The 20,259-nt window shown below is 38.3% G+C and overlaps 1 protein-coding gene across 1 annotated transcript; it reads right to left on the reverse strand.

Annotated features, from left to right (window-relative positions):
* Positions 1 to 1,411: 1,411 nt before the first annotated feature.
* On the reverse strand, positions 1,412 to 19,868 carry kmt2ba (lysine (K)-specific methyltransferase 2Ba). Its single transcript, XM_051873854.1, is given in 32 exon segments — positions 1,412 to 3,243; positions 3,367 to 3,496; positions 4,715 to 4,798; positions 5,727 to 5,834; positions 5,945 to 6,197; positions 6,304 to 6,432; positions 6,532 to 6,650; positions 6,731 to 6,850; positions 7,275 to 9,726; positions 10,196 to 10,351; positions 10,521 to 10,681; positions 10,993 to 11,014; positions 11,017 to 11,070; positions 11,167 to 11,284; positions 11,387 to 11,545; positions 11,922 to 12,056; positions 12,136 to 12,218; positions 12,310 to 12,410; positions 12,866 to 12,942; positions 13,094 to 13,204; positions 14,169 to 14,267; positions 14,395 to 14,582; positions 14,668 to 14,781; positions 15,105 to 15,222; positions 15,339 to 15,431; positions 15,611 to 15,757; positions 15,915 to 16,028; positions 16,758 to 17,138; positions 18,696 to 18,790; positions 18,924 to 19,167; positions 19,503 to 19,555; positions 19,681 to 19,868. Coding segments are annotated over 30 exon segments (6,441 nt in total). The 5' UTR covers positions 19,503 to 19,555; positions 19,681 to 19,868; the 3' UTR covers positions 1,412 to 2,967.
* Positions 19,869 to 20,259: the final 391 nt, after the last annotated feature.

A 20,259-nucleotide genomic window follows, 5' to 3' on the forward strand; every position in this document is an offset into this window, starting at 1 on the left:
AGGAGGGTCAATTCAACACCGGATTTGCACAAAAGTTTAACATGACGGCACATGCTAGTCGATGAGTTGAATCAACTCCACAGCAACTACATAAATGCAGTAGTGGCTCCTGGCCATAAATTTAGGTAGGGCAGATTCTGGGTCTTAGCGCTAGTTTATGACAAACATTTTGTAAGCTTTATATCCCAATTGCTGAACACATCAGATACACTTTTGGCAGAATTCTAGTGTCCTGTCCTTGCGTTATTCAACCTGAGGGTGGCGCTCTAATGATGATTGACAGACTTTAGTAGACACAACAAATGCATAGAAAGCCATCTTAGAATTGCCTTAATGTAGTATTTATTGCGTCCAAATGTTGTTTTAGAATGTTACAAGTTATGTCTATTCTCAGAAAAACATAAAACAACAGAACTACTGTATATAAAATCTATTCATATTAGCACGTTTAAACTAAAGGATTTATACGCTCATTGATTTAATATGCTACTCCACAGAACAGACATGCCAACTAGTTACTGACCTGTTGCAGACACATCTGAAGCGGACTGATATCGTCTTGGTCTGGAGCGAGGTTTAAATGAGGTAACGTCACGTGGAAATAAGCGGGGAAGCCAGAAATCTGCCCAAATGGCTCTCTATGAGAGGGCGCTGCAGTTCCATTTTTCACCACAGATTTACATTGGAAATCTGTGGGGCGCTGTAGAGGGCTCTGTCACCTGCTGCCACGCACCATGATTCGTGCCTGCCGAATGCGCTACATTTTAATATATCCTGCTCACTTTACGACTTAAAATCCACAATATATTTGTTGCAGAATGCTGAACACTTTTATAATTTATTACTAATTCAGTGTATATAGAGGTCTATGTTTGGATGAATATTTTGCCCATACAGATAAGCCGCGGCTGCATAAATGTATCCACCACTAACCATTTAGAAACATCCAGTTGCATTCTAAAAGTTGTAACTTCTTCCTGAGTCTCTCCATCAGTGTCATCACTCTGGTTTGAACATTGTAAGGCTGACCACAGTTACTGACAATCATCATTTTGGCTGTGTGAGACTCTCCAGCTTTGTTGTTGTTGAGCAACCGAAGCGCGAGCTGTTAAAGCTCCACCCTCTTTTGGAAAGGGGGCTGAGAGCAGCAGCTCATTTACATTTAAAGAAACACACAAAAACGGCGTATTTTTGCTCACACCTAAATAGGGGCAAATTTGACAAGCTATAATAAATGATATGTGGGGTATTTTGAGCTGAAACTTCACAGACACCAGAGACTTATATTACATCTTGTAAAAGGGGCATTTTTTTTCTCTTTGGAGTAACATGCTGTAATAAAGTAAACTGAATAATTTTTTTTTGTGTCAACTTCAAATATTTAGAAAAAAAAAAAAAATTCAAGAATGTACTTTGTTCAAATATCTTTGTATCTTTATTACGTACAGAACATCATAAATTAAAAAAAAAAAAAAAGTGCGTAGAAAAATTTAACAGATTTAGAAATTCTTGTATACAACTATGGACAAAATTTCACTTTGAGTTGGATCACGTTCAGTGATGGAATTAAGCCTCAGTCTTCATTTTTAATAAGCACACTTCAATTCTGTACAAAAGCCGGGAATTCACTGGAAAAACAAACAAATGAAACAAACCCCTACAGTCACGTTGCATAAAATCAAAGCTAGTGCGGGATTATCCCAGCATAATTTTTTACTATTGTTTGCACTGTAACTTCACTAGCTGTCACTGGTTTACTGAGCTACTGAGGTAGTCGACTGAAATAGAGACGAGAGTTGGCCTAAACGTGCTGCATGAGCAAAGGTATCGAAAGAAACACATGGCTATTAGAAGCAAGTCGGCTGTTTCAAGCTAAACCCGCCATTCATAAGTATGGTTTCGTATATTTCCGTTAATACTTGTGCATGTTATGATCAGGATGGGATTTTTTGAACGTTTAACACTGCACAAGTAATCCTTATATAGAGAATATTACAACAGACCCCTAACAGACTGGCCTTGAGATATAAAAGCACATAAAAACAGTGGGTTCTTAAAACCAATTTATCAAAAATTGGGCTTTGGGGGAAGTCTTATGAAGAAAGGTAATCTATACATGACCCAGAATGCTGCAAAACTGTCTGTATATGCATTCAGAGAAAAGGTACTCTAACTTAAATTAATGTTGCAGTCAAGGGAATTTGTTTTGTTTGGGTTTTTTTTTTTTTTCTTTTTTTAAAAATAAGCGTGTTCTAAGTGATACATTAATTTGCACCCATGTAAAAAACACTGAAATATACAAATGTAAATGTTCTGGAAACATACAGGCTTCCTGTTTATAAACTACATTGTGTGGCAAGATTGTACATCTGTTAAGGAGAATATGTACAATGCTAACATTTCTGGGGGGGGGGAAAGAGCAAAGATTATTAAGGTGCTGTTGAGGACGACCCATCACAGGAACTCCTCTGATTCAGTAGCAAAAATAATCACACCCTTTCAAACTTCAGGGTATCTTCCACTATGAAAACCTCTGTATATTAGTTCTGACAGCTAAAAGATCCTTCCAGAATAGATCTACTGCATTACTAGTCACCAGTGGCAAGATTTGAAAGGCATGCTGGGAAAAAGTAGCATAAGGACAGGTGAAGTAGTTAAGTAAAGGGTATTTGTTTGAGGTTAATTGTTAAATCAAAGCAATCATCTGCCTTATCCACTCCAGGACTTTCCAGGTTGTCGAATTTTGGGGTAGGAAATATAGCTCATACGAGGTAACCAATCAAGATGTGCTGGTGGTCTAAAAACATTACACACCTGGCCAATCTATATCAATATGGTGTTTCCTTCATCTCCGTACCCTTAAGCACCTGTAATGAGTGTCTTCCTTCAAAAATAGCCACCTATACCAAAATATCCCCTCACAAACCTCCTTTTCCCACCCATGTGCCAGAGTAAACCACAAAAACTTTAGTTCAGGAAGCGTCGGCAGCGCCTGGCCCCACAATTACAGTGCAATTTGTTGTTTGCATCTTCAATGGGGAACTTGTAGTCATAGGTGAGCTCCTCTCCACGGTAAATCTTCCGCAGGGCAAAAATAACGATGTGCTTCTGGTTCTCCACATTGATGACTCTCGAGTAACAGTTAGGGTCGCAGGAGTGATTGATAAACCGTGCCGCGTTTCCATGCATGGTGGCGTCTACCACATCAAAGTCGTCAATGCGAAACATGTAGCAGCCGATGCCCTTTGAGGAGACAGAGGAAGGAAATAGACAGTAGAGGAAAAAAACAATTATATGAGATGAAAACTGCAAAAAGATAAACTGATTTTAAGAAAAGTGCATCCTACTGGGAGAAATCAGATTTACCTTGCTGTCATAGTATTTCTCCCTTTTGTCTGTGAGAACTGAGCGAATGACATTGCCAGCATACTCGATCACCATCTCCCCAGCCTCGATGTTCCTCTTGCAGAAAAGACCACGACCATGTATAGCAGATCTATCATGGAGATAAAGAAAATGTGATTACTTTTTATCTAGTGTTAATTTCGTTAATGAAATCCATGACGAAAAACGTTCATCAACAACCTTTTTTGCCAGAGACGATAACGAGACGACGATAACGAGATGACACCAACGTCATTAAACCATATCAGGGACTATATCAATATGCAATATCGTTCACGAAAAAAAATTAAGTAAAAACAAAAACTTTACTAAAATCTCTATTTGTTTTGTCAAAAAAAAAAAGAAAAAAAAAGAGGCTGACTGTTTTTAACAAATCTCCACAAACCTTGATGTTTACGGTTGCCAGATGTCAAGAGATTTCCACTTAAAAATTATACATTTTCTGCCCGGTGTTTTACTTAATCTTCTCAATCTGGCAACCGAGCACACATGCTCTTTCTACACTGAGAATAAAGTGCTGATATGATCTAATAACACAAACAAACGATTATGCTGGAGTTTATCGACCTCCATTGAGATATTCTGCTTAAATGAATGTGTCATTCAGCCAGTCTGGGTTCCTTCACGAGCCGCTTGAGTTGTTTGCTGCTACTAAATCTGTGTGATCAAACTTTTTTAGTGATGAACTGTAATAAATCCAAACACAGATCTCGACAATATTGTTTGCAATTGTGGTTGCGGAATAAATGCACTTACACAACCTCTGTGTGAAAATAAAAAGTCTTTTTTGCTGCCGTTTTAATAGAAAAACTTTAATGTCATTTGGAATTACTATTAGGAATTTCATCGTTTTAATTTTAGAGAGAAGTTTATGGTTTTCATAATGTAGAGACAGTGTTCATTTATATGATAAATAGCCTATAAATAAATTAGGAAACTAGATGAGATAAAATAAACCAAGTGAATAAGCTGACATTCTCTTGATTTGTGCTGCTAGCTGAAAGTGCAATAATTCTGATGAAATGTAAATTTCTCAAATGACAACAAGGGTTGTGATTATAATTTTAAGCAAAATAACTAAAATGCCAGACATTCTAAAACTTGACAAAACAAAAACAGGACAAGGTTGACTAAATATGATAAAAACTAAAATGTACATTTGACAGGACTAAGACTACATTAAAAAATAGCTGACAAAATTAACATTATTGTTATCTTTAGAGACCAAATCTCTTTTATTGGCATGGGATTGGTTATTAGAGATTTTACACAGCTAGTTTTTGTGCTGCATCACTCGGGAAGGAATTACCTGTAAACTCCCACAGCCTCTTTGGAGGTTTTCTCCAAGTGTCTGAACCTCATAGCCACTGGCAACTCCGTACTTGTCGCTCGTCTAAAGGAAAGTTAAAATAAAAGAATGAGTGTGTGTGTATATACACATGCATACATACACCCACACATATACACTACCCATTCAAAAAGTTTCAGTCAGTACGATTATTTAATGTTTCTGAAAGAAGTCTCACACTCACAAAGGCATTTATTTGCTCAAAAATACAGGAAAAACAGTAATATTGAAATATTATTGAAATTTAAAATGTAATTTATCCCAGTAATGGCAAAGATGAATTTTCAGCATTACTCCAGTCTTCAGTGTCACATGATCCTTCAGAAATCATTCTAATATGCTGATTTGCTGAAACAAATATTTCTTCTTATTTTTAATGACGAAAACAGTTTTTGCTGATTAATGTTTTATCGGAAACCATGATACACTACCACTCAAAAGTTTGGGGTACGTAAGATTTTTTTTAAAGTAAAATTTAATCATTTAAATGAATAATTTTATTCAGCAAGGATTTGCTGGAAGGTGAAGTAAAGAGATATTAAAGAGATTTTGTATAATGTTACAAAAGATTTCTATTTCAAATAAATGCTATTCTTTTGAACTTTTAATTAAGAAAGAATCCTGAAAAAAAATTATACTAATTGAGCATCAAATCAACGTATTAGAATGATTTCCAAAGGATCATGTGACACTGAGGCAGGAGTAATGACTGCTGAAAATTCAACCATCAAATGAATATTACATTTTCAAATATATTCAAATAGAAAGCAGTTATTGTAGATTGTAATAATATTTCAGAATATTACTGTTTTTACTGTATTTTTGATCAAATAAATGCAGCCTTGGTAAGTAAGAGACTTTTCAAAAACATCTTTAAAAAAAATCTTACCGACCCCAAAATTTTGAATGGAGGCGTATTATATTCACATGATACTGCTCACATATTTTATTCACATGTTGCTGAGCATCTAACCTGCTAGATTTGAGCATAACATCATCCTCTTCATCATCACATGGCCTAGACTCAGGAAGCTGCCGATGTTGTGAAGCCAGGAAATTGAACATGTCAAAGGTAGATTTTCTAGAGTAAAAGAAAGGCAATTTTTGATTTCCAACCTTGAAAATGAACAAATGAAGTAACTCAGTCATATGTGACAAAGGCTACTTGCGTTCAGATAGTCTGATACTTACCGCACATAGACCTCTGCGCGGGCACAGCCACTGGGATTGATTGGCAGCACCTCTTCTGGTACTTCATGTTGGTGGAAACGGAAGTGGTGTTTCTGGCAGAGGGAAGCACCTTGCAGCTGCTCCAGCAGGAAGAGCACAGCATCATGGAGGACACCCAGTACCCTGGCACCGCTTACCCTGCTGATGGGCAATTGCTCCAGCCGACAGCGTATCCGTGCCTCCTGGACACCATCCATTACTGCCTTCCACGCCACTGAAGAAACACAGTAGAGAAAACGTATTATAATGTGCCAAAGTATTATCAGAAGAAACCCAATTGCTTTTTTCAAGGTACCAGTACAATATTTCTCGAAACTGACCATCCATGCTGTCGGCTTCTACGCTAAAACCATCCTCACTGGTAATTTGGAAACGCAGGTGGGGCTGATACTGACTGGCACATTTATCCTGCTTGCCAGGTGATGGAGAGTCCTCATCTGAACTCCAACCTGAAACAGTTACACATGCAAGTAAACTTTTCATCAAACGATTCACCGAATTAGTGTGAGCAACTACAACAAATGTGTCTAAGGTAATGCTATATTAACCTGCATACGGGGCCCAGTCAGACGAATCACTATGTTTAGAGATGATACATTGAGATTTACCACCATCTCGTGTGTCATTTTCCTGCGCCGCAGTGGGCTCCAAATTATTTGGAGTAATTCTAAAATGAAGAAAAGGAAAATATTGTGATTTTCTGAGGTAAAACATGACTAAATATGATTTTTAATTCTCATTACTGACCTCTCCTGTTCGGCAACCTTGGATTCATCATTCTTCGGCTGGTCAAGAGATCCAACATCAGGGTCGTCAAAGTCGAGCACATCCTTTACACTAGGGGCCTTTATTCTAACCCGAACTGATCTAAACATTAGAAAAATAACATGATTACTATTACATGATGAAATTAGAAATAAATTAACAAGAACATCCAGTTGGGATGTTCGATAAGACATTTTTATTTGTCTTAATGAATTAGGATTTGGTTTATGATCAGGTCCACCAGAGGCAGATTGTGTTTTTGTTCTTGAAAATGCACTTTTGTGCATTCATAGTTTTTGGTTGAAGACCTAATAACATTGCATGTATATGCAAAAATACAGAAATACTTTTTCACAGCACTTACTATAACCTTTTATTGTACAAAATGATAGCGTAACATCTGATGGACTGTTTGCATGCTAAAAAACAGTAAATCCCCCTCCCAGATGCTGGGTCGCTAAAATAATCTAAACCTAGACCAACAATTAGATCATCCTGACCGATTTGACTAAATATTTGTCCATACCTGCTGTGGTCATCCTGGGAACAAGAATCCATTTGATCCAAGAAGTCAGTCCTGCATCTTTTCACACCAATTCGATTAGTTAATGAAGACGCTCTCTTGATCTTGACTTGAGGTCTGGAGTGTGACAAGATGTTGGGTTGAGTCCGAAGACGAATCCCAGTAGATGATTCCTTCGATTCAGGAGAGAGGCGTTTATCAAGGTGGAGCTGAGAAGGGTTCACGCCGGTGGGACTTGCCACTTCACGGTGACTTGCCATTGCTTTGTCGATTATCGCCTGGGCCATTTCCTTCTGCCCACTTTCAGAAATCAAGTCAGCTCTTTCTATTGGTGGACTGATACTGTGTAATTGGCTTCCAGGATAACTCTGAGGAATCCTCCTGATAAGAACCTGGGTTGACGGTGTTGCTCCATTGCTACTGCTGTAAGATATGATACGTGTTGGTGTGGTTTTGCCGAGACTTGCCTGAACCTGTGGCACTGGTATCACCGTGACCTTAGGGACAGGTCGCTGGAGAACGTTACTACTGTGGATTATCTTTGCAATCTGGCTGATTTGGGTATACGAGGGGGAATTAGCACTAGGTACTTGGTAGGTATTAGTCTGCGGGTTTTTCACTAGAATCTGTCCAGCACGGTTGACCAGAAGAACCTGAGGTGTAGGAGGTGTACCGGGCAAACACTGGAGCAGAGACTGCTCCGTCACTTGTTTTGGAGTGGCAATGCGTATGGCGATCGTACGACCCTTTGTAGCTTCCTTCGGCAGAGCTCCGAATCCATTCAATACAACTGGGGCATGAGCAAGCAGAGTTCCTTGCGGTGCAACGGAAATAGTGGGAGAAGATGAGACAACACTTACAGGCATGGAGAGTGGCAGAGAGGTGGCAGGAGGTATTGCCATCTGGAGAGTTTTGGGTTTGGATCCAGGTTGTATGGTCACATAACGTCTTTTTGTGGGCGTAGCTTGTGCAACAACACGAATTGTTCTAGTACCACTCACCGGCATGGCTGCTGCCGAATTCTCAATAGGTGACAAACCTCTCTTTAAAACGGATTCATCCTTGTTTATTGGTGAGGTATCACTTGCCCCCTCAGGACCAGCAGCGTTTTCTGTCAAGTCCAAAACTCTGCCGTCAACAGCGGATATAAAATTCCCACTGGTGTGGTCCAAGAACACTTCTTGCGAGCCCTCTGTTGATTCATTTTCCATCAAGACTACTTCTTGGCTCGTCACAAGATCACCGCCTTTGTAAAGGATGGGGGTTGTTGCTTTCAATCCTTCTGTGAAGGATGCTTCTTCTTGGTTGTATATGTCAGCGCTAGAGTCAACAAGCAATTTTCCGCTCTCTTGTAAAGTACCTATTTCCTGTTCTTCACAAACCTGGTCCATGATTTGAGTCTCTGGCTGAGCATTCTGATAAACAGAATCTGCTGTACGTGGATTTGCAATCGATGTTTGTGTGCAAACTAGCTGCCCGTCGTCAAGGGTTCTGCCCTTGTTTGGACCAGTGTGTTTTAATGGCTCAGTATCCTGACTACAAAAACTACTCCCTACTTCCTGAGTATCATCATCTGCGTTGGCTTCACCTGTATCGCTCTCCGAGTCATTGTCAGCTCCATCCAGCTGCGAGATGGACCCTGAGTTAGAAAGGACAGCAAGACCTGCCTGTGTAGAGTCTTTGGCAGGCTCACGGACCACAACTGTGCGAGAGAAATTTAGATAATGGTCAGCAACATCATCATCCGTTTCCATCTGCATCTCTGAAGTCACAGGAGATGACAGGTCATTCCTGCCAGTGATGTATTTGCAGGTTCCTTCTTCAACATCTGCCTCACTACCTTGAGGGTCACAATCCAGAGCCACATTTTCATTGAGCAAAGACTCATCAAATTCAAGCTTTGCATTCAACACTGAGGCCACCGCCACATCTGTGTCTGGATCAAAGTGCGCAGAGAGCAGTTCTTGATCTGACCTCTCAGATGTGGTGGGAATTCGGTGGCTTGGCACACCTGCAGCCTCCTCTGGCTCTGAAAAGGCAAAGAACTCCTGAACCCCCTCATCAGTTTTATGCGGTGTGGTTTTGAAAGGCTGTTGAAGTCGTGAGGAGTGGCGGACAGATGAAGGTACGGTCGAAGAGGGACTTCGGAGAGCTGCTTGTGGCGGAGAGGGTCCTGAGGTGATGCTAGAGGGAGACAACGAAGGAGGCCTCCCTCTTCGTCGAGGTGAAGTGGTGCTCATGAGGTTCTCGGTTGCACCAAGTGGTGAGACAGGAGGGCTGAATGAAAGTGACCTAGGGTGAATCGTGCCACCTGATCGCTGAGCCATCGGGCCCGAAAGTACCACGGGGGGAGGAGAGGCATTTCGGCTACGTGTGGAAAGTCTCCTCGTTGCACGTCGTGTCTCATCAAGGTCACTGATGGTCAAAATGTGATGGGATGTGGAAACAGCATTTCCTGAGATGTTAATCAAACAACAAAAGTCAGAAAATCACTCACTGCTCTTTAGTAAATTTAGTTGGATTAATCTGTATTTAATTTATACAGGGAAGACTATGCAGTGTGATTTCACATTTGATTACTTTCTGTTGATAAAGTTTTTTATTATTATTATTATTATTTATTTTACAGAAATGCTATATGTTAAGCTCTAAGCTGTTCCTAATGACCTTTAAGAGAGGGAATGGAATATGTTGCACATGTATCAATTTATGATATTTTATCATCTTTTAATTTTAATACTTATTTATACTCATTGGATTCACATGGATTTGTTATGGGTTTGGAATGACATGAGGGTGAGTAAATGATGACAGAATTTTCATTCTTGGGTGAACTAACCCTTTAAATCATATTGAAATTTGATGTAATTTGATTTATTTATTTAATAAATGAACAGAACTTCAAACTGATGGAAGAATCTTACCTGGGGAAGGTAATGGTCTGGACATTCCTCCTGTTGGTCTCCTGCTGTGTAGATACCCAGGAGTCTTACCTGTGACCCCTGAGTCTTGTTTGGTCTTGGATGGGGTGACGGGAGGAAGCCCAGGCGAAAAAGACTCGCTGTCTGTGCCATCCTCATCTACGAGTCAGAAATACGATTTTGAACAATTAACACCAAGTACAAAGATTTCACACCATGCTGGTATAATGCAAACTGTACAGGCTCTAAATTAAATGCTTAAATATTAAAAAAACAAACAAAAAAAAACAATATGCATGTAGAGATATATATACACTTAAATACACACCATTGTGAACTTTTGGGCTGTGTACAATTGTGTGATTTTCTCCCTGGTCCACCAGGGAAATAGGAGGTTTGCACCGTGTTGAAGGTCGCATCTCTGTTACTTTACAAGTGTACCGGCATCGCCTGCGAGGATCAACAGTGCTCCAATACCATCTAGAACATCTGAGACCACATCAAACTATGAGTACAGATTTCTATGGGAAAAGATCAGCAAGCTGGAAAAACTATTGCTTCTCATAATTCATAGAGGGTGAATGTACAATCTAAAGCTCATTCTAGTTTATTGTTAACAAATCAAAGTTTTGCTAAACCTTGCTTTTGGAGGAAACAGATGCCCTTTATTATTTTTTGGACAATAATTGTATTATAAAAGGAATTATGTGAATAATGCTTTGATAACTGATAATCACTAGTATTAAATTAAAAGAATTATCAAATGAAAGCTGAGTGATTTTAAACTTTATATTACTTACTGGTAACCAACTGGATACAATTTCCAGAATTTGCTGACAGCTCCGTCAGAACACCAAGTTTTTGAATGTGCAGAGAGCCTGCATGGGTACATCATAAACATGTTGAATTCTTCCTTATTTTTAAACACCAACAGAAAAAAAAAACAAAAAAAACAACAATATCCGTTTACTCACCAATCATCACATTTACAGACTCGGGCTCCAAGCCTGTTAGAAACTTCCTACGCAGACTGATTCCATCAAAATCTACGTAGACCCTTCTGAGAACTTCAAACCCATTGCCTTGTTCAATCTACAAAAAGAAAACCTTGTTACATTCTTCTCACTTTAATTATACAGTAACTGTGAAACATTAAATATCAGTTTTGCTACGCATCTGCTTAAACATACAAACCTTGTTATCTATGAGGTCACGGTGTTTGTAACAGTAGACTCTCTTATCACACTGGAAGACACAGTTGCTGGCACGAGCACACATGAAGTGGTAGTTACTCTGACATGAGGTAAGACAGCAGCCCACAGTCGCCCCCGTTTGGCCACAACGTTCACAGCGCTGGGAAAAAAGGGATGTTTAATACATTTATTTCAACAAATAATCTATTATAATCCATATAATCTAAACAGTATAGAGACTGCACTCAAAAAAAAACAAAATGTAGGTAATAACAGAATAAAATATACTATTATGTAATAAAGAACTAAGCATATGAACTACAAAACTTTATAATGAATTCCATAACTTTCAAAAAGGGTTACCATCTTTTAAAGGGTTTTAAAACAAATAAAAAACTTGTACTTCCAGGTTTTTATGGCTATGGAAACCCTGAACCCTGGGCTTAAAATATATATTTATTTTATTTTGTAATTTATTTCAAAATTTTTATTCGGTTTCTATCTAATGACACTATTCTTTATAAGATGACACTTACCATGAAGCGTCCCCTGGCGACAGCACTGTGGACATGCATCAAAGCTCCTTTGACATCCTCCACTTCCGCCGACCACATGCAGCAGTTTACATGAGCCCATTCATTCTGTCCAATATACAGCAGCCTACCAGCATCCTACACATACAAATAAAAATCAACTGAGCCCAACATAATACTCATCTCTGAACACAGAACTGCTCGAGGTTTCACCTACATTTGGTTTGGCATCTCCAAGTTGCTGGCAGAGGGAGCACTGTCTTTCATCTATGAAAGACTGAGAGTTCACATTCTGCAGATCTGTGGTTCATGGACACAAATTAACAAAACAAAAAAAAAGATACAAACAAGGAGAGCATGAGCCATAAAGATAAAAACACAACGTGTTTACCTTGAGATTTTGAGTGAGATTTTTCTGGGTCCTGCTGTTTGAGCCATTGTGCATAACTGTGTTCATCGCTGGGGGGAATTACAGCCTCGGAGAGCATACCGCTATGAAACAAAAGGGGCAAAATGGACATCAACTTAAAGACATCACAAACAGATAAACCTGAATGCATGCAACACAGTGGTTCTCAACCAGGATTTTAAAAATTATTTAAAATAAGACAAAAAGCATGCAAATAGGCTAAAACAACTAAAAATCAAGACAATTCTTATTATTTGGTTATATATTTATTACGAATATACATCTTGCTAGTTATGCCAAGCTGTGAAAGCTTTTTTTTTTTTTGAGTAGATATTGTGAGGGGGGTCTTCAAATATTGTTGCAACAGAACAACTGTCATATAAACTATGATTGTGGTAAACACTTGTCGGTTTTTACAATCTGAAGGATCACTCAAAGTTATTTTTCTTTAGCAATCGACAGCCTACAGAGCACAAGTTGTTTAACCCAGGAATACTTTATTGCTTTAAAAAGCAAAGAAGAAAAATTTGGTTCATACCTTGGAAATTCTTGCATATGAGAGTTCCATGTTTTGGGGTCCTGACTGTTGAACCAGCTAAATACTTGTTCTACTAGCTGCAAAGACAAAATATGCACCAAAATGAACTACTGTCTGCAAATATCACTCATACAATATGCATTGCTTTAAAATGTCCATTAACAGCTGATGTGAACAACAGCAGCTATTGTAGGCCTACAGAAAGACAAAAAACAAAAAAAACATTACCTTTATATAATACAACTTGGCATGGCTTGTGGGCCTTTGCGCCACTGGAAGATATTCTTCTTTTCTCAGCCTTTCTACCATCACCATCACCACATCCTCATGAAACGCTTTCTGAAAGGACAGAGTAAACAGCGTTTAGTTACCAATTTATACCCATTTAACTGATACCAACGCTCTAAAATGTGATTTCCAACTTAAATATATTGATAGACTGACTAATTCAATAGTTCTCCTGCAAATGCATAGGAAAGATTTAAATTGAATGTAAGCTATACATACTATTGGACTATTAAGGATATAGAAAGTTAGTTTCCACAGGATTCTTCTTGAAAACGTAAGTATGTGGTAGGACTGGGCGATTTTTCAGATTTGTTTTCGATAATTTTAATTTAATGTTTTGCCTTGATTTTATTATTCTTAAATCGAGAAATCACAATTTTGAATAAAAATGTTAGAAAACGTTACAATTAGATAGGTAGACAATACAGCAATGATAACCGTTAAGAGAAGAAAATGATCCGACCACATGATAGAATGCCTGATTAACCGCTCTTGTGTGACGCTCTATAAACGTAGAACACATCGCTAGTCTTAAGCGGCTGTTCATTCAGAATTTAAATGCATTATTGCATTGAAAAAAAAATGAGACGTGGGGGGTGGAATGAGAAAAAAAGCAAAGTAATTAAACGCAAGTTGAACTTGTTTTAACTTGACTGCCACGTTTTTAGAATGCCAATTCATGGGTGAGTCGCTGCAAAACACACGAGACACGAGTGCAACAGCCAAACATGTTCGCCAAACATGAAAACAATAGGAAAAATAGTGCAATGGAACGCAAAAACCTGTAAAGAACTACGACTGTATGCATGATATTTCATGTTTGCATGATGGTGACAGGCTCCCCCATTGCGCTCTAACGCTAATTTGCCCTGTTTAGTAAATCTGGCCCTAAGTTGACTAGTTAAACAAAAAAAATAAAAAAATAAAAAAAATCGAAATCGTGAATCGGTCAATCGTTCTGAAAAAAGCCCTAGTATGTTGTCATAAGTTCTTTCACATGTATAAAAGATCTCACCAGTGTAGTGTACAGGTCATTCTCCATCTTCTTCTCTACAGGATGTAAACAACAGACTGACCGTTCCTTTACAACCTCAAAATCTGGACAGGCTTCACACTGTTCAGATACACACATAAAACACATTTGATTCACAAAGACACTACAGAAAGGTGAACCAATAAATCATTCAAACAATTTCTTAAAGGGGACATATTGTCAGTACACAGATTGTTGAAAACCTCACCTGTGCACACATGAGGAGGTGACAGATGGTCGGATGGTTCCTCAATCCATCCATGATCTTCTCTAGACCGTTCCTCAAAACTACCTGCACAACGTCTTGCCAGCCGCTGCGGAATTTCTTACTGCAGGGAGCACAGGAAAACACCAGGCTCTTCCCCCGCAGACGACACAGGATCTCATACAGATCATCTGAAGACGAAAAAGACAGGAAGGAAATACAGGACAGGGTACTATGTGTGGGATCAACAAGGCATTGAAAATGGACACTTCCTACCTGTGAGCCCCTCACATTTGGGATGGACCCAGTGGGCACATCGGGCACACTGCATCATGCTGCTGTCAAACTCATGTTCCTCGAAGCACTTCAGACACACAGTGCAGAAGTTACCTGAGAAAAAACACACAACACATTACAACAATGCAAAATTCTTAGACATAATCACGCAAAACATTTAATATAAACAATCTGCAGCAATAAAAAAATAATATTTTTATAATTATTAAATTAACTGAATTTAATTAAATTAAAATAAGCAATTATGTAATCAATATATTTAAAAATTTCAATTAAAAGGTGCATAAATTTTTATATCTTTTGCTAAAAGGATGGCTTATATACAGGGACAGAGTGATTAGATCAAACATTCATTCCTATATAGTCTGAATCCGCAAAATGAACTAGAATCTGACATGACATTTGCATTGTCAAACCTTTGCTATGGAGTTTGTTACAGTCAGGGCAGAGCTCCAGCTCACGGTTCCAGGACATGTCTGAAGACTTCCCAGGAGTCACACCGCAGCTCTTACACCTGATACACAGCATACAAATCTGGAAAAACAAAGCCAACATTATTGTTGGACTTATCACTGTATGAATCATTTAAACTAGGTGAAAACTAAAATGATGATTTTAGGACATTACCCTATGGCAGGGAGATAACTCACCCACGAGGTGTTCATTTTTACAGGTTTGGGATATGTGGGTCCTAAACAGGATGGATGGTAGCAGTACATGCAACTCTTGCACTGCAAAACTGGCTAAATGAGGAAGAACAGAACATCACTGCTGTCAAAAATAAGTACTTTCATAACTCATTGTATGTTTACAATATTTTTCTCTTCTGCAATGTGAAAACTGTAGGTCTGATTAAATAGAAAAGTAATAACACACCTCCATAACTATTCTATATTAGTACTTAATTAGAAGCGTAATGCACCTTTGCTTGCTTGCTCTTGCGGCCACAAACATGACAGAACTTGCAGCGTCTGCAGCACCAGTTCTCCTTGTTCTCCTCCTTTGGGCAGTCGTCTGGCGACAGGCAGAAACGATGAAAAGGCTCACAGCACATCTGACAGTAGATCATCTGGGAAAAAGGTCAAACAAACTCAAAATTAGATAAGGACCAACTTTTATTTTTCTGAAAATAATGAAATTTTACCCCAGTAGTACTGAGTAATGATAGAAGGAATATGGATGATGATTCTATGGTATTTAGTGATGCATTGAGAGCTGGATCTTACATCATGTTGACCTTTGCTGGCACAGAGCAGACACACAGACTGGGGCATGATGGGAACTGAAGTGAGAATACTCAATCCTCCCATCAACCACACATTCTGGATGTGACAGTCTTCCTGCATAAATTAACATTAAAACGTTGTTAACATAACATTAAAGAGGCAGCGAAATAAAAAACATACAAGAGTCACTTTTGGGAATTATAAACAGGCTTAAAAACAGACCTCTTAACAGCTTTATAACATTTTTTTTCTTCTTCGGAAAATATTAAATAAATAAAGTGGGAAAAAAAGGGGTCAAAAATTTCTGGTTTAAATATCACCCCAAAACTAGACATTTTATGTTATTAATAATTTACATAATTTACAAATATTTTACATTTTGAATAAGAATTACAATTAGGATTTTTTCCCATACATACAAGAAAACATACTATCATTTATTGTTTTATTTATGTTTCTATAAATTTTAGTGCTGTCAAACGATTAATCCCGATTAATCGCCTCCAAAATAAAAGTTTGTTTACGTAATATACGTGTGTATGATGTACATTTATTATTTATATATAAAAAATACACACACAAATATATGTATTTAAGAAATAGTTACATGTATACATGTATATTTATATATAATTTATATTATATATAAATATATTTTTGTTAAATATATGCATGTATGTGTATTTATATATACATAATATACACAGTACACACGTATGTTATGTAAACAAACTTTTATTTTGGATGCGATTAATCTGGATTAATCGTTTGACAGCACTAAAAAAATATTCAAAACTGTACATTAAACAGAGCTTTTGGTTTCATAGAAATCTCAGCTCTGACCTTGAAGTCCACGCGAATCTTGTTCATCGTCCCCTGTGAGAACTTGCCCTTCTGGGTGCAGCCATTGGCCATCGGAGTCAGGACACTAGAAGGCGTGTGCTCTGCCGAACTCTGAGAATGAGTAAGAGAGGAGCAATGAATAAAAGCTTGCTCCTCTTCCACCACCTCGCACGTCACTTTCAGTGACTGTATGGTGTCGCATTTGGTATGCGGGATTGCTAAGCCCAACAAGGCCGCTTGCAAAACACTGGCCGGTAGCCTTTCCAGCTGCAACAGCAGCTTGCGCTCAGACTTGAAGGAGGGACTTCCTGTGGGGGTGAAGGGATGGTGGGATGGTGCTGGAGGGTCCGATGATGATGATGAAGATGGTTCAACTGGCTCCTGTGTAAATGTCAAAAACACCAAGAGAATTGGGGAAATACGAGGGAAGCAGCATTACAGTGGATACAAGCTGGAAAAAGAATCGATAAAAACTGGGCGGGAGGAGGACCGTCACCAAACAGAACAAGAGAGGAAATGATAGGGCAGACAACAGAGAGCAGGACACATTTCCATCACCATCAGACGTGGATGTTTAGAACAAAGAAAAGAGTTGAGGTTTTTGTCCTAACCAGTGGCAACCGCAAAAAGCAATACGCAACAAGACATTTTTGTCACACGCTTGGGTTTTAATTCATCTCGCCAAGTAGGCAAGGACAGAAAAAAATACTTGATGGCAGAAACTTGTCATGTAACACCTGGTTAGGACATGCTGTTATACTGTAGCTGTGGAGAAGACGGAAAGAACTGCATCCAAGAAAAGGGCAAGAGCAGTTTTATTTTAAAGAGAGAAAGACGAGATAAATCCCAAATGCATTCAATTAGACAGAGTTAAAGAGGATGACATTTTATTTCAGAGGTGATTCAAGAACTGGATTGAACTATATAAGTGATAGACCAAAATAATAAAACAATTAATCAAAACAAATCCAAAAATCACAATATGGCTAAGTGTGATTATGAAAATGGCAAAGGCTGTGAGTTAAATAAATAAATAAATAAATATATATATATATATATATATGCACGGTTCAGTAAATGTTGCTCAACACAAACTCAGCTCTGCATCTGAGTTTGGGTCACTTATAACATGCATTTGGGAATGCAACATGTACCAACCAATGAAATAAAAGCTAGATGCACCAAAATGTTTTTTATTTTTAGCATTTTGAAAATTAAGAAATTAAGACATTGTCATTTTTTTTACTGTGAAATAAAAACATTACCATTATTTTTTTTTCTTAAATACTAAATTTGTTTTATTTTATAATGAAATATTACAATAGCAATATTTCTTTTGGTTAATATTTTTATTTAGTAGTAATAATAATATTATAATAATCACAATGATAATAGCTATTATTATTATTGTTTTATAATTATATTGATAAAAATAAATAAATAAATAAATAAAAATCAACTTGTGCAGCCTTGCAAAACACCACAGCAAGCCTGGAGCTTTTTTTTTTTTTTTTTTTTTTTAATTACAATTTTTTTGATGGAATGAAGAAAAAAAAAAAAAAATCCTCTAAAATTGTGTAGCCCTAGACCATAATATATCTCCCAGGGCTGTACTTCTCAAAAGCACGGTGAGCCCAGTTTATCGTAGAGACCATTGGTGGCTCTACTTGTGGCTCGTTTCCACTAAGTAGCACTGGACTACTCTGCTAGGTACCCCAACAGAAGGGTCCAAAAAAAGTGGTACAGTTCAGTATTTTAGTTCCATTCACAACGTTGGACAATAGAAACAGAAATAATTGCGTACCGTACTGTACTGTACCACTCAGTGGAAACAAGCTATTAGACTTGAAATGCTTTGGAGAAACTCAGCCCAGGTTGATTAATCGTCAGATAATTTGTCCATTTTGTGATCATCAAAATGACACTGAGTTACCATACCTTATCAATTCTGCGTTGGGCCCAAAATGCTCTGTAAAGTCCTTGCCTTTTCTGCTTTGTTGCTTCTTCTGGAGCAGTTCCAGAGGTAGCCATTTCTGGAAAGAAGTTCAAAGTATTGGTTTAGCCTCATAGACACTGGTTTCACAGGATCATGTCAAAATATCTTAACTCTTAAGACAAGCAAAGGGCTGGTTATATATATGTTCAAAAGTTGACACAAATTTATACCACTGGATTGAGTCTTTTGGGTCCCGCTGGCCTTTGTCTTCTCAGAGCTGACACTTTTCGTCTCTGTGTCAGAGGAGTCATACCCCAGGAGTTTTCTGTAGGACTGAGGAGTGACCTGTCGTCTGGGCTGCCTCCTGGTGGGGCTGAACTGGGCTTGTCCTCCTCCATCATCTCCCCCTTCCTCCTCGTTTTCTTCTTCGCTGCTGTTCATGGCAGTGGCCGCTGATGGCCGCCGCCGCTTCATCTGGACTGCGCCAAAGAGAGGTGGTCAAATAAAATGATCAAATCCATACGTATAACCAACAGGCCAGGACTGAGATTCCCAAAATGCATTGCAAGTCTAAGAAGATCGTAGACCATGTGATCAACCTAGCTCAAAATGCTTTTAGGAAACACAGCCCAGAGCTTTAATGCCAACTTCGTCTGCTAAAGTTGTTAGGTACCAGTATTTTTAAACTGTAATATAAGAATCACATACATTTTATTCATTATTATAATATTTGCATTGGCAACTGGCAAATGACTGGAAATAGCAAATAATTATAAAGGATTTTAATTTTAAAGAGGCAAGTAGAGTACCTTTGTTAAATCGTCTCAATTTGTTCTGCTCAATCAGCGAACACTTCTTTAAGCTGTTGAAAAATTACAAAAACAAGTCCACAAATAGGAACAAATACTGAAAAAGTATGATATGATTCCTTTAAAGCCCGGGAAATGTTTGCTAATACCTTGTAATTAACACTATTTGGACACTTACACACAGCTCTGCCGTTTCTTGTTGGGTCCTCCAAATTTGGGCTTGTCCAGACAGAACACGCACCTCCCGCAGTCCTCCAGCCGATTGCAGCCCTTGCAGCGCGAGCAGCGCTTAAGCCGATAGCCAAAAGCAGTGCTTTCATACTTGCGTCTAAATGTCGGCTTTGGCTCAAAAGATTCTTCACTCTCTGGTTCTGAGTGAGATGCAACATCTTGAAGAGCCAGAAGGGGCCGGAAGGAAAAGGGAGACAGAGGCAAAAGAAAGCATCTAACATAAGAAAAAGGGCATTTTGGGAATGTCAAGGTTTGGTTAGCTAAGAACTGAAGTGAACACCAACTAGATATAATGGTGAACTGCTGCCGTAAATAGGCATTTCAATTATTTCAGACATTGCAATGATTAAGAATTAAGTTGCAATCACATATTGGCATTCAAATAATGGCATTTTTTTTAATAAAAAAATAAAATACCATAAACTGCACATTTTTATGTTTCTATTTTTGTTTTGTTTTTTAGTGCAGTACTGCATTACGTGAGTTTTCCAGATGACCTCAGGCCATCTCATGTGGTGTTTTGAAT

Source organism: Ctenopharyngodon idella, chromosome 19, assembly GCF_019924925.1.
Source record: "Ctenopharyngodon idella isolate HZGC_01 chromosome 19, HZGC01, whole genome shotgun sequence".
NCBI classification, from domain to species: domain Eukaryota; kingdom Metazoa; phylum Chordata; class Actinopteri; order Cypriniformes; family Xenocyprididae; genus Ctenopharyngodon; species Ctenopharyngodon idella.